General features: G+C 41.3%; 1 protein-coding gene across 3 annotated transcripts in view; it reads right to left on the reverse strand.

The window, feature by feature from the left end:
- Positions 1-242: 242 nt before the first annotated feature.
- ABTB3 (ankyrin repeat and BTB domain containing 3) overlaps positions 243-24,686 on the reverse strand; it is a 211,326-nt gene continuing 186,882 nt past the window's right edge. For all 3 annotated transcript variants that reach the window (XM_053406027.1, XM_053406025.1, XM_053406026.1), the window contains 8 exons: positions 24,321-24,541; positions 21,047-21,225; positions 13,612-13,717; positions 11,848-11,950; positions 9,760-9,841; positions 8,232-8,300; positions 6,487-6,600; positions 243-5,330 (listed from right to left, as the gene is read on the reverse strand). In XM_053406027.1, coding sequence (XP_053262002.1) covers positions 5,121-5,330; positions 6,487-6,600; positions 8,232-8,300; positions 9,760-9,841; positions 11,848-11,950; positions 13,612-13,717; positions 21,047-21,225; positions 24,321-24,541 — 1,084 coding nt within the window. In that variant the 3' untranslated portion in view covers positions 243-5,120. The remainder of the gene's footprint in view (positions 5,331-6,486; positions 6,601-8,231; positions 8,301-9,759; positions 9,842-11,847; positions 11,951-13,611; positions 13,718-21,046; positions 21,226-24,320; positions 24,542-24,686) is intronic.

The raw sequence follows: 24,686 nt of genomic DNA on the forward strand, positions 1-24,686 counted from the left end.
AAGAACAAAACAAAGCAGCATTGAACACAGTGAGGGTCCTTCCAAACCTGCCTTCACTGCTCTAGAAATATTACACCTGTCTTTGAAAAAAATGTTCCAAGGTCACCATGGTCACCTTTTCAAAAAATTGCCCAGTGCAGTTAGCATTCTGTATCCAGCCCTCATCCTCCTTCTCTCGCTTCAGATTTTATTCCTTTTGAATATTTTTTTTCGTTTTTTGTTTTCAGTACAAACACATGGCCACCTATGATCCTGTTTCAGTTTTTCAAGTCTATGGGTAATAAACTTCACCATACGGCTTTGCCTAACACAGTATAATCCTTAGGCAACTGATCATTTTCCTACTGGAAAACATATGGAAATTAGCTCTTATAAAAGGATATAGAAAAGTTCTGAAATACAGAACAAGTTGTGTGATTCCACCCCCTCCCCCGGAAGGCCCTGTTTTAGGCTCTTGAGAGAAAATATAACCCTTTAAGAGTCATACCTAAGGATAGTTCTCTACCTAACCATTTTAACATAAATTACAGAAAAGGAAGATGAGAGCTGTTTTATTGTGGAGCTGGCTGCAGAGGCCTAAAGGAAATTTTAGGAAAAACTGGGGAGAGTGAAAAACTACCAACTTATTAGTGAAAAGAGTCATTTTTAGGGTTTTGGAGGTGAGTTAGGCAGCAATCCTATACCCACCTACCTGGGAGTAAGCCCCAGTGAAATCAGTGGGACTTACTTTGGAGCAGGCAGGTGTAGGATCACACTGCTGAAGAGCTAAATGGAAGTTGATGAAATGGTAACATTTACGAGCTGTGTAATTAAGATATATTCAAAAGGTGCAGGCTTTCTTAGCTGCGTATCTCTATCATAGGGTAAAGGTTGCACACACTGAATTTATACTTCCTACACAGCTCTTAAAGGCATAAGGGTCTGTTGGAAATATTAACTGTGAGTCAGAAATTCAGAGAAATATTTAGATATCAGATATAAAACTTGGTTATAAACATTAAGATGCAGTAAACAGTCCACCTGGATAGATATGATCAAGAAAGTTTTCAAGAATCCCAACAGTTGATCTTTCAGACAAAGAATGTTTCATATCATTGTGTTAGATTTGATTTCTTTTTTACCCCTCCTCTGTATCGGTGTTTTTATTTTCTACTTTTACATTTATTTTTGCTTGCCATATCCATCATTTTTATTCTGTACATGTTCATGCCAATAAACCTTTAATTATTTAAAAGAATTTTAAATTAAAAAAGTGTATAACAATCCCCAGCTAGGATTATATGGCTTGTTTGGGGGCGGGGAGATGACTGGATTGCTTACTCATTTCTTGATATTTATGTAATTGAGCAAATAGAAAAATGAGTCACATTCATGGAGGATAAGCCTGTCAGAGTCTACGAACTAGGGCAGCTAAATGGGTGTGCGCTTTCAGAAACAGTGCACCTCTAAACACCAGGTGCCAGGGGTATACAATGCGGTAGGATGGCTGCCTTCATGGCTCACTTTTAGGCTTCCTGGCAGCATCTGGTTAGCCCCTGTGGTAATCAGGAGGCTAGACTAGACGGAACACTAGCCTGATCCAGCAAGGCTTGTGCTCTGGTTTCAGCTAAATCACAGTCTCACTCTCACGTGATGCCCTCTGGGGATTGCACTGTAATACTTCACCGACTCGGAACCATATACTGTATCCTTAAGACCCTTTCTTGAATGCTGTAAGGGATGGAATCTATGGAGGGATTTTATATTTAGAGGGAGAAGTGAGGAGGGGGGGAGTGAGGAGAGGAGGGGAGGTTACCTAAATTGGTTCCATGACACTAATCCAAGATGCACTGACAGTGATATACCTTGTGAAGCTCAGACATTTGAGGGAAATGGCAGACCTGTTTCAATCTTCTTTTTGAAGAACACAGCTAAACCATCTGGAAGGATAACCAAAAGTAGAAGGCGTTGCTGTAGCAAGGAAGCGATCACTTCTTGTCATCATTTCCATTTGCAACCCCATCATTGGCTTGGAATCCTAAGAAAGGAAATTCCACACAAGGAAGGTTTCCCATTCACCTTTACAGCCAGCTTACCTACAGTCCCAGCCCACTTAACTATTACTGAGGTCCTGGTATTAACGTCTTACTTCTGTCAGGTTTTCCATATTTAACCGTTTACTTCTGTTAGCTTAACAGAATGAAATTGAAATACCTAGAAAATTAATTTTCAGTTATTTTTAAATGGTATTTTAATCAAAAGATTTTTATATACATTCACACCATTAAACAGACTACAGCAAACTTTAGAACACCTCATTTTTTTTTATATAGTCATATGTTTGTTTGGCTTGTCTCTTGGCTGAGGTGCTTAACGAGTAGGTTTGACTTGCAAGGGGCCCCAATTTGACCACCGCTTCATATCTCCTGCTGGGGGCCTTCTGTCTTTTTGAGCTATATTTCCACTCCTGCCTGCAGCCCTCTGCAAAGGAGGAGACCTCCTGAATAATGTAGGATGGGGTGCAGGCAGCTGGGAGGGAATAACTTTCTTCTGTTATCTTAAGATCCAAACCATTGTGCTATATAGTTTCTAAATTAATAGCCAAGGCTACAACTTGGGTTGTAGCCCAATGCTAGTCCTACTCAGAGCAGACCCAATGAACTCAAAAGCTATGGGAAAAACTTAGTTGAATATAATCCTCTATTCCCCCACCCAGTTCAGCTACAAAAGTATGCCTTAGGTCAGGGGTAGCCAATGTGGTGCCATCCAGATGTCAGCAGACTTCAAGTTCCATCATCCTTGGCCATTGGCCATGCTGACTAGGGCTGATGGGAGTTGTAGTCCACTGGTGTATGGAGGCCGCTAGGTCGGCTGCCCCTTATATTAGAGTTGAACTGGTCTGTGAGTTGCAATAGCCTCTGGTTGTTTTCACAAGTAGTTAATGCTGAATGATGGCCTACAAGAAACCACAATTTGGCCGTGGCCTTGCATCACATACCATAAAGCATAAAATTGCTTTTGGCATTTGAAAATTGCACAACCGGTTGCATTGAATAGAACATGCATTCAATTTAAAAAAATAACAACCAACAACCCCTGCTTACTATCCCCATATTAACAACATTCACAAATGATGACTCTTGGTATTGCTTGTGAAAAACATCCTTCAAGAGTCTTTTCCCTGCTGCATTGATCCCCAACACTCACTATTTGGCAGCTCAGCAGTTAACACCCAGGAGGCCCTTCAAATGTCATAGAAAGGTTACAGCAACCCATCCCTTGTGTACGGCTGTTTGCGGTGACCAAGGAAGCACGGCAAGGAAGCACCCAAGGGAACAGTAATCACACTGGTCAGGTTATTGTCCCTGTCAGCACTGCAGTGCAAAATTCACAGTAAGCCAAGTTGCCCATTACAGACAATGGGTCCGGGGTGAGCATTACTCCATTATTCAATTGCCATGCTGTGCCTCTGTAACATTACCGGTAGTTTAGGCAATTTTGCAGTGTTGCTGCAGGAATGGTATAAAACAAAAAAGGAGGATTTGACGTTTAGAGCCACAAAACAGCCCCTTTTTTTCTTGTTGTCCAATATAATAAAAAACAACTGGATTCCTGAACATTTAAAAAAATCTGTCAAAGTGAATTAGCACCTTATAGAAAAGACCTAGGATTTACTTTGAACTGGCATTATGAAAATTTCCAGACATAATTTTCCCAGGGGCACAACAGGGTGGGGCGAGGCAGGGCAAGCAAATTGACACAGCTTCATCAAGGAAAAGGTAGCTTGATAAACATTCTGATGGAAATGATCTTTTACTGTGGTCCCTGCAAACTAAATGGTCAGGAATCTGTGTGGCACTTAATAGGTTCGTCTTGCTAAAAATATGCTGCTAAACAACTTGAGGCCTGCTACAGGCTTCCATGAGCACATAACCTACACATTCTCATTATACGGCAAGAAATCAGTCTATAGTACATATTTAATATATAATTAAAATAAATCATCTTCTTCATAACCTCTTCCCAGTAGCAAAATACCAACATTTCCCATGAATTGTTGACCCAGTATTGACCGCTCTCATATAATAACTACAAATCATCTTCTCTAAAATTATTCTCCATGGGAATTGTGAACCCCCAGAAAACGAAACTCTGAAATATATTTCACAAATGGAGTTTGACAAAGAACTAACATTGCATTGTTTTCTTTTTCTTGGCAAAATTAAGCACAAACGTAACATTTCACAGGTACCGTTACCATGCAAATGCATGTTAAAATTTCATTGCTGTTTTAAACCCCAAACCACAGTTAGCATGCAATTTCCCCCACCCCAACTACTGAGTCCTTGGTAATGCACCTCTTTGGTGTAACCGTGAGCCATTGGGGCAAGATTATACCACTTTTTAAAGAAAAGTGTATGAGCAGAACCTTTTCAGATGTATGTTCACACAGTGTACATCTTACCATAATAAAAAAAAAAATTAAAAAAAAATGAACCCCAAACTTAACATGTAACATACATTCTCAAATATGTTGAAAACAAAATTTGGAGCTTAAGAAAATAAAGTGGGAGGGAACCCTAAGAGGCCACCCCATTTTTAAATGAACAATTTTAAAAAGTTCCCACCACTAAAAATTCGCCATACTACCAGATCTTATGTTTCTCAAATGCACAATACAATGGACTATGGGGCAGGGAGAGTGCAGGTCTCAAAAAGAAGACGAAGAAGAAGTATGACACTGTGTTACAAAAACAACCTGATGTGTTGGTTTTGTCAAATAATTGTTTCGTGGCATTCTTGGTCTAGGACGGGCTTCTGCTACGTACGGGTGCATGGCCCAGCTTCAGTTGGCATTAGCTGCACGACAGCACTTCCGCGTTCAGAATCTGAACAGCAATTCACAGAACAGCAATACATCCTTGTAGTTCCAAAAATGCATAGGAGTCACATGTACCATAACCTTTTGCCCAAAGGAAGTTTCAAGCAAGTGACAGCACCTTTGGCCCACAACCGCAATGTAATACTCCCATAGGAAAAAAATAGTGTTGTATATTCTCTTAAGAAACTGCACCAGCAACATTTTCATTTGCAGTGCTTCCCCTCCCCTCCCGTCAGAAACATCAGGCTCTTCCTGAACTTTATACAATGGAGCCTTTTGAAGACGACAAATGAATCGACTGGATTCGTGATGCCAACGTCCTCTGTAAATCTTGTAGTACGTTTTGGCCAGACGAGTCTCCGTTCTTGTCGTACAGCAGCTGTTTGAAAGCTTCGTTTTCTATGAGGACCATCATGTTTTTTAGAAAGTAACCCTCACAATAGGAAGCTAGTTCTGTTACTCCAAGAAACTGAAGACAGAGGAAATGAGGCCCAGGGTGGGGAGAAAGAAAAGGAAAAGGAAAAAAAAATTAGTCAAGTTTATACACAGATATAGGCCAGAATTCATAAGAACTTAAGAAGAGCCCTGTTGGTTCAGACCAAGAAAACCAAACAATTCTTCTGTTCTTAGAGTGGCCAACCAGAAGCACATGAGAAACCCACAAGTAGAATATGGGTGCAACAGTACTCTTCCCACTCAGGACTGATATTCAGAGACATGCTGCCCCAGATACTGGAAGTAACACAGCTACCTTGACAGGCAGTCATTGATAGTTTTTTCCGCCTTGAGTTTGCCTGTTTCCCTTTTAAAGCCATTCAAGCTGGTGGCCATTACTATATGGTGTGGTCCCAAGTTCTATAGTCTAGCAATGTGTGTGGTGTGTGTGTGTGTGTGTGTGTGTGTGTGTGTGTACTTCTGTTTGTCCGCCCTCCATGGAAGTAGTTCTGCGGGCAAGACAAGAGATTTGGACTTGTTTTTTTCCAACAATAACCTCCACTGCAAGATGGCACTCGGCTGCTGAAATGGAAGGGACCTTTGGATGTAAGCGTGCAGTTTAGCATGGAGGTTTGCCCTTCAATGACAAAAACACCAGAAATTCTACTGGACCTGCCTAAGCTCAGTTGCTCTGTTGCTCCAAGCCATGAATGATAAAAGCGATGGCTGTGATTTCCCACTCAAGGTTCACACACAATAAGGAATTTGAAAGATGGCTGTCTAGATAAATCAAGAAGGGATGTGGATGGACAAATTAGGCAGTCGTGTGAAGACTCTTAAGGAGTTGTGGGAGCTGCAATTGAAGAGCAACACATGAAAATATCACATACGAGAAGCCCATGTTGTTCTTCAATGACACCTGGAGAGACTCTTGAGTATATCTGCCTAGAATACCACTCCTGGTGAATGCCAGGAGGGAACATGCCATTGGAGTCTTGTGAGCATGTTCCTGACTAGGCTACAAAGTCACTATTTACACTGAGGTAGAAATCCTCTGCTCAGTTGTCGGTTGGGCATGCTTTTTAAAAAAAACCACAAAATGTGTATCACATTTGATTGTACACCACACTGTGATACCATATGAATGGTGGTATAAAAATGCTTTTAAAAAATGAGTAATGCAGTTTTACCTTGGCATGATTATAAATATCCACACAGTTTTCTGTGTTGATACTTTTTGCACAGATGATCTCACAGTGTCGTTGCAATGCTTCAAGCTGGAAAAATTTAGCAGCAGACAGAAGCTGAAAAACAGGAGAAAAGAATATATTGTTATGTGCTTTGGTTCCAGAGTTTGTGGGTGCAAGGGCACCCATAATTCTTGAATTTAGTAAAAGTTAGAACTAAACAATATTTGATTAAACTGTGCCAAATGCTGAAACCCCCTGGATTTAATTTATGCTAACAAACCAGGACAGCTTGGCATAGCCACTAAAATGGACCATTAGCAGGGGACAAAGGCCAGTGATGGCCCATCAAGGAAACCAGCAGAAGGTGAAGACTGCCAGGCAAAGGAGGGATGGGGTGCCTGCTCCAGCTATGTGTTGGTGGACAAGAAGGGTTCGGATTTCAAGTCTGGATGACATATGTAGGAGGAAACAGGGATAGCAGTGAGAGGGAGGAGGAGGGGCAGAACACTATGTGAGCTGGAGATGACAGGCTGGAACAAAGAGAGACAGAGGATGGCTTTCTTTCTTTTCTTTGAATCTAATGCTGTACTTATGGAGAAGACAAGACCCTCTTAGGATGTGAAGGCTCTGCACTCCCTCCATATAGACTAAGGTTGTATATGTGTGTAAATAAAACCATATATCATAAAGACACCACAGTCTCTGCTGTGCCTCATTTCAAAAGGAAACACAGACCCTGGAAACCCTGAAATCTCACACTGCTGTGGAGATATGGGTGCCATGTGACAATATATACCAAAGTCCTGGGAGGGAGGGAGGGGAACAAGAGGGGGGTGCATAAGCAGTAAAGTTTTTTCATCCCCCACCTCATTTCCTGTTCTTTTTCTTTCAAATGTTTTATGCTGCCCAAACTGAAGCGCAGCTGAATTAAGGCAAATCTTTGTACCATATTATTCAGATAATTCTTTTTGCTATGTTACCTCTGACAACCACAAAGAGGAAAGGAGAGTGATGAGACCAAACCTAGAGGACTCATTGCAGGTGAATGGCAAGCTACAAAACCAGTCAGATCAAATGTCAGACTTCACTGAGGAAAATGTGGAGGTTTCAAAATGCATCTAAAGTGCATAAAATAAGATGACCCCCAAAATGACAGAGTCTACTGCCTTTCTGCAACCTCATGTTTATCTCCTGCCCCCTATGAAAATGTGGTCACTTCTAAAAAATAGTGCATGGATTTTTATAGTGCTTGAAAAACCTGTTTGATCACCGTGGGTCAAAAATTTATGGCTGCATATGTTTGCAATGACAGAATGAGAGGCAGAAGGGAAGGGCTGCAAAGGCCCCAGGTTCATATTTCAGGAATCTTCAGAAAGGGTTGGAAACTAAAACCCTGTATGAAACCACGGCCATTGCAGAGGGGAAACTACTAGGCTATGTAGACTATTGGCCTGATTTGTATAAGGCAGTTGCCTATGTTATCTTACTGTTTCCAAGTCTTTGAAAACTATTGTTCTTATGTTGGCTAAATACTCAGGCAAGTTAACAGGAGGACTAACTGGGCTTTGTGACTGCTTTGAACTACACTTTGACCTTTTTCTATTCCCTCCCAGTCATATTTCCAACAATTCATTAATTTATTTCATGTGGAATCACAGCCCTTTCACAGCTGGTGAAGTCTACTATTTTATTTTACTATTTCTTTGCATATTTATAATGAACCAGTAGTGCAAGCTGCCTCTTACCTCCATTATTTCATTGTTTTTAATGAGAAGTGACTCTGCACCTCCATAGTACAGATACTGCATTATGAGCTGAAATAACAAAGAAATTGATAGATCACAAAAAATGCAAGCGTAGTTTCCATATTTCTTCTTCCCACTCCATTTATGGGCTACTGCACACAAGATAAAAAAAGTGGTAAGGCTATTTCAGACTGTCACCAAACTGATGGTGACAGGGCAGGTGTGACTATCAAAAAGGCCTTCTGCCTGACTCCTTGTAATTTCACTTCTCGCAGAGAGGGAACCACCAGAAGACCCTCAGAGCTGGACCTCAGTTACTGGGCTGAACGATATGGGTGGAGATGCTCCTTCAGGTATACAGGGCCAAAACCATGTAGGGTTTTGAAGTTCAACACCAACACTTTGAATTGTGTTTGGAAACATACTGGGAACCAATGTAGATCTTTAGGACCAATGTTATGTGGTCCTGGCAGCCACTCCTAGTAACTAGTCTAGCAGCTGCATTCTAGATTAATTGTAGTTTCTGAGTGACCTTCAAAGGTAGCCCCACATAGATCGCATTGCAGTAGTCCAGGTGGGAGATAACTGGAGCATGTACTACTTTGGCAAGACAATGGCCAGGAAGGTAGCATCTCAGCCAGCAATGGTTCACATGGGAGTCCTTTATTGACATCAGACTTTGGCTCCTGAGGGCTTTTGTCTCTGAATGCAAATCTTTGTGACCCACTTCTGCCTTGCATACAAGCAGGGTATTAAGACAAGCTCAGACTGGAGATTGTGTAGCTTAGTGAGGACCAAGGGTGCTTCTAAGACAGGTATTTGTTGTCCACATGATATCACTGGCATCAAAATGTCGTCCCATATTTCCTTTCCTTAATCCAGAGTTACCCTTTGTGGTATGTAAAAAATACAGACTTTTACCAATGACCTATTTGCAAATTAAGCCCCTGTCTGAAAAGCACCCTTTGTGTATTCCATACAGAAAAGAACTAGATGCATCCTTAACATCTAGCAAGCTGGTGAATGTAGAGCAGGCACAAGCAAAGGATAAAAGGAATGTCAAACTCAGATGCAGATTTCTCCTGCCATGAGACAACAAGCACAATGGAACTAGAATATCAGAAAAGGGGGTGGAAACCACTATAATGAAAGCTGTAAAGATAAGCCTGAATCTGTGTGAATCATCCCCTACTTAGTGAAATTTCTGGAACTACACAGATCTCTGAGAAGGAGGTCTACTGGTCAGGGAAGGGCTACTCCAGGGTCCTGTGCAACTAGCCCTTCTAGTCTGCTTGATCGTCATCATTTCAGGTTTGAGAATTTCCTTAGCTCTGGGTTACACTGGTATAAAATTCATATTTATTTGGCTCTTCACAATATCACACTGCAACACAGATTACATACATAGGCCATAAAATAGTTAATCACCATTCACTTGTGATCTGGCTTCCAACTGGTTATGTTTTCTCTCTCCCACAAATTACCATTGGCTTATTATACAAAGACACCACAGTGTATTGAACTTTACCTGGAAAATGGGATACTTCACATAACTGATTTCAATGCAAGTGCTGTCAGATGCAGGTTTGCTGGACAAGAGGGCTTTAAACCTACGCAAAAACATTCAAACACACTGATTTTTGTTATTTTTCAGGACAGATTGTGAGAATAATGTGCCATTGAAAAAATTCATGGGCTGGCGGCTACCAGCTTGCACACCAGCACAATATTATGTCAGCATAACAAAGATGTCACTCAACTGCACAGTGACAGCATTCTAGGATTGGGGTACTAAACGCAATTCAAAAAAATTGTTCCAAGCTGTTGGTTGTCAGTTCTTGAGCTATCCCCTGCATTTATTTATATGGACAAACTTTGAAAGAACACCAGAGAGGCACACATCGAGTAGTATATAATGCAAGAATTTTTTAAAAAAATACATAAAATAAACATTCAAAATAAAATTCCAAAGTGAGTTATAAAGGGCAGGGTCACATACGAAGGGAAGCCTGCTTAAATGGAAAGGTTTTTAATTAACTGTCAAAAGCACATGGTTGCTGCTGCTTACCATAGGAAGGCACTTCCAGAGGGTAGATACTACCCTTACTTCCTAGTGGAAGTGAAGCAGCCCTCAGGCATGTGGGGAACCAGAAGTAGTGTCCCTCCTAAAAATTGCAGCAACGGGACAGGAACGTTAAGGGGTAAGGTGGTCCCTGAGGTATCCTGCAGCTGCCCTTTTAGTAAGAGTGTGATCCATAGCAACCAGCAAGTGGTTATGTTTATAGAAGAATCATGAAAAGTCTCATCTGCTGATTTCTGCATATCTTTATCAAGCGTCTCTTAAAGGCACAGGAACAGCCACTTGGCAGCGGTAGCAAAGCGGCAACGTCAGAAGAGGCTGATATGCAAGGCTGGAAAAACCCCAGTAGCTTAGACCTGTTTATATTGCCTACAAACTGTTAATGTTTTTGAGCTCTGCCCATATGAAACTTATTGGCAGGCAGAAAGCTTTAAAGCAGCCTTGTAAAATTGCCTATAAAAGTTACTGGCCTGCCAACAAAAATAAAAAAATACTGGCTTGCTGTAGGTTTGCAAAGGAGAAAAAGAGAGCTCAGCCTCTCCAGCAGTGCTCTGCTGCATTTCCAGTCTGGGCAAGGCAGAGGGGGCTTCCCTTCTCTGGGAGTCCTGTTGGGTTTCTAGGCTAGGCCCAGAGAAGGGGTGGAACACTCTGTCCTACCCCACCAGCCTGCTGATGCACCTACATTCCATGCACTCCCTTGCATGCAGTTCCTTCCTGCCTAAGTTGCCAGCTGCATGATTAAAATACAAGGCTGTCAGAAACAAGAGGCTTGGCAAATCCAGCAAGAAAAGTATTTGCATTCTAGGTCTAATATGTTTTACTGAAGCTGTCCAATTTCTTTTTTTTGGGGGGGGGGAGATTATACAGGGGGAACAAAAAGGCAGCCTGGGAAATATGACATTTTACATATTTATGCTCTGAGTCCCTTCTGTTTCCCTCTACACAATGTAAGGTCAGCCGCCAAAGACCTCTCTTGGATGGTTGATTGCTATCCCCTAGCAGCAGGGCTTCCTCTGTGATGGCCCTGGAGGCTTTCTGCTCAAGCTTACATCTCCTTTTAAAGACCAGCCAGCACTCTTTTATTTTGACAAGCCACTGGAAGCTAGGCTCCTGCACTGTTGGTCAGATAGAATAGAAGACAGGTCTTCTGCACCTTAAACAGTTGTGTAAATGAGGGGATTTCAGCAGATGTACTTTCTGCTGCAAGAAAACAGTTTGGCAGCTCTGAATAACATATACAGTATAACCCACCTCTCCTCTATGCAAACTTTCCTCCCCTACTTTGAAGTCCAATTCTTGTTCCCAATGGATCTTTCTACTAGCCTATAGATTTACAGCCCCAAAGCTTGTCTCTTTCTGTTCTTCCAAGGTACCATCCACAGGGAACTTCTGCAGCTTAGGATGCGTTCTCTCTTGCTAAAATACAACTTTCACTGCAAGCTCCTGTTGTATAACCTATAAATGCTTCCTGCTTTGTATTCTCCCTGATACTCAAATTAGGTTTCATCAGGTTTATTTACAAATACATATATTTACCTTGGGGATGCAGTAAATAATAATACTCTGTGCGCATAAAAGGGTCTTCCTTCTACAAGGAACGTAACATCTGACATTTCCTTATTGTTAAGAAAATGAGGATCTGGAATCACAAAACAAAAATGAGTGGGAAGACATTTTAGTTGGGAGTAAGGTAAAACACAGGTGTGCTTGATCTTGATAGCTGCCTGAGAGAGGCATGTACCTTTATTGAGATTCATTCTGATTTGTCTGTGTAGAGTTTGGATAACTTTCTATCAATTGTTATCCCACACTTTGTCATCCATTTTCTTGTCACTTTTTAATAATAAAAAAATCAATTCTAATATATATATATTTACAAGTGAGTTTGTATCAGAGTACTTTAATCCCCTGTAACTGAACAAACCTAAATTTGCTGGTATGCAACTAAATCCCTCAGGCAAAATAGTGACAATTTAGGGAAGATTCGGGTTCCTTTTTAGACCATTATCTTTAAACTTCCATAGCTATGTAAACAGATCTTTAAATCTGGTGCACCTTTCCATCATTAACAAGACTGTGCCCACTTGTGCCCACATTAGCATGGACAACTGCTTTAATTTGTTCTGTTTGACACCACAGTGGTGTCATAATTGACAAAGACCCAAAAGAGGACCTCAGTCATAACCATCACCTTCACTGATTGTAATGAGAATGCTAAATGAAAAGTACTAGGTTTGCTAGTTAAAGATTTTCTTCCTTATATATATCATGCTCTGTCTCAGGGCTTATCCATACTTCCTCTTGCCCCACTGCTTTCCCTTGGGGAAAATTGCTCTTTAGTGTGCAATTGGAGCAAATAGCAACTCAGGTTTTCTCCGGATTGACATTTGCTCCAATTTAGCACTAAAGAGTGTGTTTTCCTTGGGAAAGGAGCGGGGAAAGGGGAAAACAGCTCAGACCCATGCCTAGAAAGTGTGGGTCAAGTGGAAAACTGTTTTCTAGGCATGGGACAAGCGGAAGTGTGGGCGAGCCCTCAGATCCACAACAAGGTGACAACACAAAGCACAAAGCTCTTACAATATGAATTCCAGTGTAGTGGTAGCATTGCTCTGATCCCAGCATGTTGTGAGTACAGGATTACTCTGTTAAAAATCAGTTTAAGCTAGTAGCTACGACCACAGCATGTGTCAGTGAATTCCACAAGTTACGTGTTGTCAATTCTGAACTTACTGCCTAACAATTGTATCAAAGGACACCAGGTTCTAGGGTATAATGACAAGGGCATTTTCTTTCTCTCTACCACCTCCACCATTCACAACAATGAAAAACACCTAGCTATCTGCATTCCAAATATTGCACATTTCAAAACTTGGATTTTGGTGTGAAATTCTAAATTTTGGGTGGCAATGTCTAGATGACAAAATTTCAGTTTTCTGGAAGACATCAATCCTCAAGCTTTGGTGACCTCCAAAGGAAAGGACAGCTGCAGAACAACTGGTGTGCCTTTCTGTCTAGCCAAACCATGTGTATTTCATGTATAAAGGCATGATCATGAATGGATGCAGTCCCTTTTGTATGCATGTGGCTGAGTGCAGATGGCCCTTCTGATTTAATGGCCCCTTCTGATTTCTATCTGTATGCAATGTCCATCATGATTAAGCATGTCTATATGATCCTATACTTCTGTTATTTATCTTGGTTTCCCCCAGTGACAAACCTCAATGAACCAAATGTGTGTTGCACAACAGTGCGGATCAACAGACAGTGCCACACATGTTCTACAACTCACAGCACACTTACCTAAACGAGATGTCTGCTTGCGTTTGATTTCAACAAGCTTAGGAATAGGATAGGGTCCATAGCAATGAGTGAATATGACAGCCAGTTGTTGACTAATCACTTCATTCTAAAACAAACAACAATACAACAAAATAAACACTAAATGCAAATATAACTTGAAGATTAGAAGAGTCACTTTGGGGAGTTAGCTGAATGACTAGCATATGCTCATGGATTCCAGAAAATGTAAGCATGCAAACCTTTGCTGATATTCTAACTTTCTCTGGCATCATCTCAAACAACTGCTCTGGGACATTATTAGGTTCCCCTGCTGCTCCTAAAATCAACTAATCCATATAACAGTGGTTATATCTAGAATCTAGAATATCTAGAGTGGCACTCAGTTAAAACATGACAAGGCTGCAGATAATTGTTGAACTTCTGAATTATCCTACACTTCCTATAGAGGCTGTAAAGGTCTGTGTACTCTCAGATAAGTGTACTGAAACTGCAGCATGTGAAGCCTAAGTATTCAAGGCTGCATCCCTGAAGGCATTAACTGAGAAAAACTACCTGGACAGGATCATAAGTTAATGGTATGGTTTATGCTTTAATTCCTGATGTCTCCGTTCAAGGGTGATGTGAAAGACCTTTGTCTGAATCTAAGGCCCTAGGCAGCCATTGCCAGTCAGTGTAGACCAAAGGCTTCCAACTTTTTTGGTATGGCAACCCACAAGTCCAAATTTACTTGGTATGGTCGCCCATCAATATACTGTCACATGGTTCTTTTCTGCCACCAAAGAGCAGTCCCCAAGCATTAAAACGTAAGACTCAAGCATTTCCGAAGTCTGGTAATAGGTGTCAACACAGCATTATAATATGCCAACAAAACAAAAAGCTGTTAAGAGGTATTTATCATACCAATTAGGGGTTACAAGCTATAATTATATTGGATTTACTTATAAAGCTTGCAACCCATCTGCACAGGCTATACGGCCTACTTGCAAGTCATGACTCGCAGGTGGGGAGACACTGATATAGGCAATTCTGGGACAAATAGATAGCTTCCTATGTTCATAAGCCAAAAAGGACATGCCACTGCTCTGGGAAGAGAAATCCAACCTGTCCAGAAAAGCATATGACCATGTTTTCTAAATGTGCTACTGCAGTGGCATAGGGCAGGGGTCAGCAAACTTTTTCAGCAGGGGGCCGGTCCACTGTCCCTCAGACGTTGTGGGGGACTGGACTATATTTTGAAGGGGGGAAAAGAACGAATTCCTGTGCCCAGCAAATAACCCAGAGATGCATTTTAAATTAAAGCACACATTCCACTCATGTAAAAACACCAGGCAGGCCCCACAAATAACCTAGAGTTGCATTTTAAATAAAAGGACACATTCTACTCATGTAAAAACATACTGATTCACAGATCGTCCGCGGGCCAGATTTAGAAGGTGATTGGGACAGATCCGGCCCCCGGACCTTAGTTTGCCTACCCATGGTCTAGGTGAGCACCTGAAGACATATTGGTGCCTGATAATCAAGCTTTGAGAAACAACGAAACAATGGTTTCTAGTTATGAGAAATGATAAAATAAAACTGAAGTGTATTGCCATGGGCTCCTAAGAAGCCCAGAAAATCTGCAGGTGTTAAAAAGAAAGGCCAAATTGTAGTCTTTTGTGGAGGAAGTATATGTAACTTGACATCAATGGGAACTGATCACACAGAGCCAAGGGCAGACTTTTAGTCATACTTTCTCCTGATATAATGCCACCAGAAATCCAGTATATTCTACATTTTCCTTCAGAGGAATATTGAAACAAGCAAGACTTACAGGTAGAAAAGGTCACCTAACATACAGTAATCCTGCACAGGGATTGTTAGGAATAGGCAGAAAGATATTCAGTTTCACTTACAGAGCAAACACTAAATTAGACTCCATGTGCTAGGAACATTTTGAAATCAAATGGTGATCTTGAAATTAAAAGCTAAGAGAACACTCTGTAAAGGAATCTACTAATATGAACTAAGACTGGATAGAAAAAGTTGAATACAAAGGAACTGACTGCTCCTGGGTAAGATGAGAAAATGGTTAGCATTCTGTCCCCCTGGAAGTGTGTAATGAAAGAGGATACTGTAAAATGACCATAATGTATGTTTAGGAAATCAGGGAAGAAAACCATGAATTGCATGCTTTTAAATGTATATTTATTAGTTGCCTCATAAAATAATTGCTCTAAGCAATATACAAACCATTAAATGGGTGATTTGTACAAACCATCAAATTTAAAACAAAACAAAAATGTGCATGCCATTGTGAATGCTGTTAGATTTGGTGATGGGGCTGAGCCAGTGTACATGAAGGACAGAAACACGCATGACTCTTACAGGGGTCAGAAGATCACATAGTAGAGTGATTATTCTGCTTCAGATTCCAGGTCACAGAGTCTGCTGCTGAAATACTCGCCCACATAAAATATCCTCACTTGTGGAAAATGAATCTCTAAGAGAGAAAGGTTCCCACCCAGCCCGCTACTTTACATGCTAGCACTCTGCATGTCAAGTGTCACATGTTTAACAGTGAGAAGCATTAAAAAATACTACCCCAGTTAAGTTAGTGTCCAGCTAAGGAGCCAAACTATATGTGATGGGGCAGAGCCATCCTCTGCCCCATTGATATTTAAAGAAGGATGGGAAATGATACCTTCTTGCCTACTTACCTTGCTGCGCTCCATTGCTTTAAGCATTCATTCCCAATTTGGTGTCCCCTCCAAATGTTTTGGGCAACAACTCCCCTAATCCCCAGTCACATGGCCATGCTGGCTGAGGATAAGGGAAGCTGCAGTAAAAATAAATCTGGAGTGTCCTCCAGATGTTACTGAGCTCCAACTCCCATCTGCCCCAGCCAACATGACAAATGGTGATGCATGATGGGAGTTGGAGTCCAGCAAAACCATCATGTTGGCTACCCCTGGCTTAAAGAAACAGACTGCCACAAGATAAGGTAAGTCAGGAAGCTTGTGATCGCTTTGCTCCTCTCTGCCGAGCTTGTTGGTAGACCTGCTCCAGATTAAGTAATCCAAGGCTTGGCACCAGCCAAAGCAAAAGGTTACCTAATTGGAGAGGAAGGGAGAGTCTCTGAGGAGCACTAAATTCTAATTTATTTCACCTAATGTATTTTAATTGCAATCCTTTAATGGCACAGTAAAAAATAAAAATCCAACACTTCTCATTCCCACATTGGTTCTTTTCTGCCAAGAGGAAGAGGCAGTCAGATTTTTAAATACATTACAGAAAGAAAAGAAGGAGACTGTGCATCAGGGACGCCATCTGGGGTGGCAGGGGTGGGTGGGACAAGGCTCCCACAATTTTCAAGCGAGGGGCCGGGCCCCACCAGGCCTTCCCACGGCCACAACGGGCCCCAGTCTGAAATCACGGAGACCTGTGCCAGCCAGTGCAAACTATACCGTACTATATGGACCAAATAATTCAGTTGAAGGCAGATTCCCATCACCCTGTCCCAAGTTTATCCAATGTTCAGTGTGAGAAAATATATGAACTGCACATGAATTCTTATTGTGTGGCTTGCCTTAAGCCAAATCATACTGTCTGCTTCAACAGGCAGCAGGACTCCAAGGCAAGTTCCTCTCGGCTACAGAGGTCTTTGGCAGCCCTACTGTTGAGAGTATTTGAAACTAGGATCATTTGCCCGCAAGCACATGGTCCACCACTGGCTGATGGTCCCTGCTTACTTAAAAATGAATGGGTTAAGTAAGTGTCTAGACTGAAGTCTGAAGTGAAGAGATGTTGAGCAATTGGTAACGCTAACAAACATGGCACAAGGCTAGGAAATGTATTGTCCTAAACATAAGACACTCCATAGTTTGATCTTTGAACAGCTATCACACAAAGTATCTATTTAGCTTTTCCAGCTTATTCTTGTAAGATTAAACAATACCAACAAATGTGGGATTATTATTGTATTCCCCCGCCCTTGTGTAAGACTCTTCAGATGACCATCTTTTCCTTATCCAGTAGTAACTCATTCAACACTTGAGCAATATCCTGTTGCTGACGGTGCTTCCAGAAAACCTCTTTATTGAGCATTCATTCTGACCTGTTTGCAGGGAGATTAGATGCCACTGGCTATTTAATGAGCATCCATCCTGATTTGTTTGCAGGAAGATTATATGATGTTGCATATGATGTTGCATCAAGCACCATCCCACACTTTCCAGTGCATTTTCTTGCCACATTTCTTATCACCCCAAATCCAATATTTTGGGGACATGGGTGTATTATCGAGGATCTCCCAATCATCTATAACTGTTTAACCTGAATTTGGTGGTATATAATTGAATCCCACCTGAAAACAGTGGCAGTCTGGAAGCATCCTAGGTTTCTACATATGGCATGACATCATCCTTCTCTACCCTGGATATTTTTTAGTTCTAAAAAGGCAGCCTGCCCTGATTCTCTCTAGTTCTCTTTGCGCTGAGTTTTCTTTGGGTACAAATCATGTATGAGCTCCATGAAAACTGATTAAACATCACTTTGTAAGATTACTTGTACATTATTAAGAAGCACATACATCATTAATATTAGTCAACATTTGTGAGCTAGGGAACCTCAAGAGGTTGGTAGTAACAGCTAGACGCAATGAATAGCTTGACAAAATAGATTTTTAAAAATGTTAGTTAGACTTGAGCTAAGGGTCTTCCACAACAGAGCATGATTAATCAGAGGTGATGCATAAATTGTTGCTGGGTGCAATGACATGACTCTCTTTTGAAAGGATTTTTAAAACATGTGTAGCAAAAGCTCAGATTTAAGAACATAGTCTGAGGTCTATGAGTATCAGACCAGAAGAGGGCATACAAGTCCTAGAATCAGTACATTCTTATTCCAACACAGGAAGTCTCAGCAAGCATTTCCTTGTTATGAAAAACAGCGGGGGTCTTCATGAAACCACTGTTGAAATATCCCTTTGGGAGATATTATGACTAAGGATTTAAGTGCAGGGTAATCCAAGGTTAGTTTCCAGATAAATCCATGCTGCTGCACTGTATTTTCTGTGACAGTAGTTAATTGCATGTTATATTAGCATGCCACATTGGTGTACCTGATGTTCACTTCTCATATGGAGAATGCAAGACGCACATTTATGGAGACTTCGGGTCCAGGTTATTCTGAACTGTTTTAACACAGAGGTACTGAAAGTGATGACAGGTAATGCCACAACAGTCACCAGCATTTAGAATAAATCTACCTCAGGGGAGAATTCAAACCTTAAGCAGGGGGAAGGGATTCATTCCATTCTTCCCTGTTCACTGAAATTTTATAAACTTGTCTTTTTTATTTGATTTGGTAAATAGAGATGCAAAAGCTCAGAAAAAATGCTACTCATCCCCCTCCTCCTGGCACAATTTATTTCCTTCCACATGCACAGAACTTAATGAAGCCTTTCCTTATCTTCTATTCTACAGCAGTGCCTCTGCTGTCGAATGTAATCCATTCTGGAAGACTGTTCGACTTCCAAAATGTTTGACAACCGAGGCACAATGGGCGGTCGGAAAATTCCATCGAGAGATTGGAGAAATGCACCTCAGAAGCCATTCAACTTCCAAGGCACGTTCGAAAACAGAAACATTCACTTCTGGGTTTTAGGCATTCAGGTTCCAAATTGTTCAGCTTCCAAGATGCTTGAAAGCCAAGATTCCACTGTATTGTGTTACCTAGTTTATATATATAAGGAACACGGGTGGCGCTGTGGTCTAAACCACGGAGCCTCTTGGGCTTGCCAATCAGAAGGTCGGAGGTTCGAATCCCTGCACCAGGGGGAGCTCCTGTTGCTCAGATCCAGCTCCTGCCAAGCTAGCAGTTTGAAAGCACATCAAAAAGTGCAAGTAGATAAATGGGTACCGCTCTGGTGGGAAGGTAAATGGCGTTTCCATGTGCTGCTCTAGTTTCGATCTTCTGTTGCGCAAGAAACGGCTTAGTCATGCTGGCCACATGACCCAGAAAAACTGTCTGCGGACAAACACCAGCTCCCTCAGCCTATAGGGCGAGATGAGTGCCGCAATCCCAGAGTCATCTGTGACTTAACTGTCAGGGGTCCTTTACCCCCCCCCCTTTTTAGTGTATATATAGTGAAACAAAGTTTATCTCCAATTTCCCTACGTGTGTGTATATGTGTGTGTGTTTCATATTTCTAACAATACTAATACATACCCTTGTCAAATTACTGCATTAAAAAAAAAAAACTGTTTAGTATTTGTTTAAAGGAAATATTCAAAATGTGTGAACATATGCCTGTATCAAACTCTTTGGCATGAAATTCAAAATGGGCCTGGAAAAAAATTCCTAGTAAACATGTAAGGAGTGTTTTTAAAAGCCAAATAGGTCATATCAACTCATCTCAAAAACCTTAAAGGGAGGAAAACAAATATGGGAAAAGTAATTCATTTGATCTGAAAACTCTCTCTCACACACACACACAATTCCCTTCTTGGACCATTCTAAGTAGTCAGCTAGATTAAACTAACATCTCAGCTCCTTTGGATATCAGCCTCCCTTGCCTGTATTTTATTGCCTGACCTGCATGACTCTCACTTTTACCGCAAGGACTTGGCTTCTGTCGGCTCTTGAGCTCACCATGAGTGTGAAGATTAAGCTATCCTTGCAGTGGATGGAGAGCACTGGCTCTCTCTTTTTAAAGCGACAGTGTTGCTTTTATGCATTTGCGAAATTGACTGTATGTCTAAGGGCAGCTCCACACCATACAGTTAAAGCATATGCAATACACATTTAAAGCACATGAGTCCCCCCAAAGAATACTGGGAACTGAAAGTTCCCTTTCGCAGAGCTACAATCATTAACCCCCTTAAAACACTATAGTTCCCAGCATCCTTTAGGGGAAGCCATGAGCTTTAGATGTGAATTGCATGTGCTTGAAATGTATGGTGTAGATCTGTCCTTAGTGGCTCAGACCCGAATCTATGGCTTAGCATTATGAGAAAGACAGCTGTGTTCGCATGTTCTTCCCTCCCTACTCCTTCCTCTTCTTGTGCCCTTCACTGAATTAGGGACACAGAAAGCTGCCTTCCATGGAGCCAGAATATGGGTCCATCCAGCCCAGTATTGCTGACACTGGCTAACAGTTGCTCCTAGTCCTACATGGATCTGCATACTTTCTTAGCAGGGTGACTTCAGCTGAAAACTTTTTTTTATTTCAACAACTTTTAACATTTGATCATTTGCTAATGTAAAGACTGTTCTGCACTCAAATTGTGATGGTTTTAGTGATGCAATGTTCTTACTATAGTTTAATATTTTTATCTGGGCATTTTGTTTTCTAAGCCACTTTTGAGTGTTTTACGTACAGAAGAGCACTGCAGTAATAAATAATAACAGTAATATATCCCAATTGTGGTGTAATAATGCCAGTTTCACCCACCTTGCTTGCCTTCAAGATCTCAAACATCAAAGGCAACCCTTGGGTGACAAGTTCTTCAGTGTATTCTTCCTCTTGAATAGATTTAAATTCTTTCAGCAAGCATTGTATGAGTGGTCTTCTGTGTTGCTGAAAGGCAGTTCGCAAGGACTCTAACCATGTATGCAGAGTCCATGGGACACCTGTATAAAAATTTAAAATTATCTTAAAGATTTGCACATATCTTAAATACCCAGGTTAGATTAACGACATGGAGATCTTATGCTGGACCACATTTTGAATTCCATCCCACCTATTCTGTTTCCTCTGCTGGGATCACCATTAGCAGTTGGCCTCACTGGGCACCTGTCAAAGCCCACACCTCATTTGGGGGCCCACTGTCAAGCCTTAGAACCTCCTGGGCCTGTCGCTCCTCTTTTTTACTGTTGCTACTGTTTTCAATTGGCCTTTCCAAGCAAGCAAGCAGAAAAATGAGAAAAAAGAACATGCAGAAAGACCCACCTCTCCCTTGGGGAGAGGATGTTGAGCGGAAGAGGCAAGTGAACAGGCAGCGACAACAGTGATGGTGAGGAGGAAGTGTACAAACTCAGTGGGAGGTGGGCACACTGACAGCATCTTGCACGCACATACAAAAAAACCCCACCTGGAACTGACACTCGTCAACATTCCCCAATGAGCTATAAACCCCCATATGTTTTTTATGTCTCAGCTGCTTTCAGATTGGTGACTCCTAGTACTAATAAATCATTGCTTTTCTGCTGTAAGTAAGCTGCAAGCAGAACTGCAACTGGCTTGCCATGCTATACAGCACTCCCCCCCCCCATAATTTCATCTTGCTAGGCATCAGCTACACCAATGGGTATGGCATAGACGCCCATGGGTAGGCAAAGCCCAATTTCCGTTGGGAAATTGGAAAACAATTACAAGTGGTCATTAAACACAATACAATGGTACCCCGGGATGTGAACGGGATCCGTTCTGGAGCCGTGTTCGCATCCTGAATAGAATGTAAGACACAACGGCGCATCTGCGCGGGTCATATTTTGCTGCTTCCACGCATGACGTCATTTTGAGCGTCTGCGCATGCACGAGCGGCGAAACCTGGAAGTAACGTGCTCCATTACTTCCAGGTTGTCACGGAGCGCAACCCGAAAGCGCTCAACCTGAAGTACATTCAACCTGAGGTATGACTGTAAATCAATTAGTTTTTTGGTGGTAAGTACTTATTCGTTTAAATAGGATTGCCCTTTACAACTCATGAAATGACCAAAGAAACCAACAACCCCATGGTATTTCATGTTTGTTTTAGATCTGATGTATAGATTTGAAGGGATTATTGGGTGGGAACACATTACTAAAGTGGGAGTGATCAAGCGGATTCCCCTGCCCACTTTATTTGTTAAAAATTAGCAGCATAGCATTATGACACTTTCATTTTAGTAGAATTTTGCTAATATTTTACTTTTAAAAATATAGCTGACAAAGTGTTTTTAGTTTTAACCAAGAAATAACAGCATGACAGATATGCTGCCATAGCAGTCTAGTAGGGATGGGTGATTTTTTGGTACACATTATTGGGTTGGAGAACTGCATCACAACATTTGGAGAAGGGCAAGTTTTGATGGATGACCGTGCTTCGGGTTTGAATATTGTTTTGGAAAGGGGGAATTCAGTAGGTTCGCATTAACATTTGAACTGTACTAAATTTATCCCTATCCTTATTCCGGATGTAAGCATTTAGCATAGTAAGAAACCTACTAAGTATTTCTTCCCTTACATAGAGGTTGCCTTGAACCTGTCCTCTCCCCTAGATAGTTTTGCTATTTACTTTATAACAGGGATGGGAATGCTGTGGTCCTCCAGATGTTGTTGCATAGAGGGTTGCTGTCCAACATCTGGAGGGCCACAGGTTCTGTACCTCTGCCTTATGCTAACATACTTAAAGATTTAAGTCAACTAACATAGTTAAATTAAAGGAATTAAAGATTTATTTGATATTAGCATTAGAGGTTTCACATTGGCCTCTCTTAAATATTTTAATGCCTCAAATCCACAACATAAATAATAATTATTTTTGATAAATATACAGCTATTGATGTTGTAGAATAACATACTATTTTCACATATTTTTTATTTATGTGTTTATTAATTGCAGGTGTGTTAACTCCTCTCTTGAAACAGTGTGCTCTTGAAATGGGAATAAAGTAGCCTTCCTTATTTACACATGTTTTTGTTTTGCTTGGGCCTTTGATACTGCTGCTTTTAACTCTCTTCCTTTTTTTGCACAGGCCTTCAGCTTCTCTTTTCAATGCCAGAACAAGTAGTTCTTAATCTAGTCAATTTCACTCCTAAGGAAGAAAGACCTTCCTAGTCTTTAAAGTGGAAAATTGACTAGGACCAGAAGATAGTTGCTTTTGAGTTTCTGGTATGCAAAGGATTCTGGCCTGCAATGTCAAACAGAGCCCTTCTCACCCAAGGATCTATTCATGAGTAAGTACCCCCCAACCAGTCTCTTGTTATGAAAGTGTGCTCACTTAAGAGGAGGGTTGCATGTCATTCTAATCAAATCAATCATCATTTAATCAATTAAAAAGGTGCCTAGGTGTAAAATCAAAGAAGGCATTTTTTTTTCTTTTGAATGATGGTTTATTCACATGCAAGTGTATCCAGATTTTTTAGTTCTCAAACAATTAAGTGGATATGATTCCTTCAACAGAGTGACTGCCCTGCTTAAAAGTAATGCCTGTGCTGCTTTGTGTGTGTATGGACAACAAATACCCAAAGTATAGCACAAAAGTCTACTGGGACATGATCATAGAAATAGGAAAATTCACAGAAATTGCAGTTCCTTAGTAAGAGAGATGGCAGGAGGTGGGGGTAGGGGAAGAAGCACAGATGGGGCACATCCAAAGAGATGCTTCTGATGATGTGACTTAAACAAGTGCTTTAATATGGTCAGACATATAATTTAGCATATTTAAAAGGTAATTTGAAGGGATTTCAAATTCAGATCGAGACAATCCCAATTTACTATCTAATCCACAAAAATGCCAAAGATAGGAAGAATAAAAACCTCTAGCCATGTATTTAAACCCTTTTTAATATTCAAATTCTCTCCTGAATTCCCAGGCACATCTGAAAGTTACCCAATTTCTGCCTTGACAAGAACTCTGGGACAAATAAAAAATGGTCAGCTCAGCTGACAGAGGCCATCAAACCAGATTTCTGACAGTCATTGCTCATGGGAGAGAAAAGAACGGAAGAAACCAAAACTGACCTATGCTCCTGATGTCAATGGTTACATCCACATATCCGTGTTCAGCACTGTGATACATAGCCTCTTTCAGAGCTTTAAGTCTGGCTTTGCTGTTGCGGCTGGCGCACAAAGGAGCTGGCGCACTGTCTGCCAAGTCAGTTCCCTCAGCCAGTATCTCCTCCAGGGACAGGATATCACTCTTCTCCTTCTCCGGCTGAGCAAGCAGCTTACGAAACACGTTCCTGTCAATCACAGGGCAAAAAGAGAGTGGGGGTGGGGGAGGAGAAAGGCCATTGGGTTGGAACTCTTAACAGTTTAAGCCAGAGCCAACTAGCTATCTAGCAAATGCTAAATCTAGTTAGTTCACCTAACTAGATCCTCTAGCAA

Source organism: Podarcis raffonei, chromosome 10, assembly GCF_027172205.1.
Source record: "Podarcis raffonei isolate rPodRaf1 chromosome 10, rPodRaf1.pri, whole genome shotgun sequence".
NCBI classification, from domain to species: domain Eukaryota; kingdom Metazoa; phylum Chordata; class Lepidosauria; order Squamata; family Lacertidae; genus Podarcis; species Podarcis raffonei.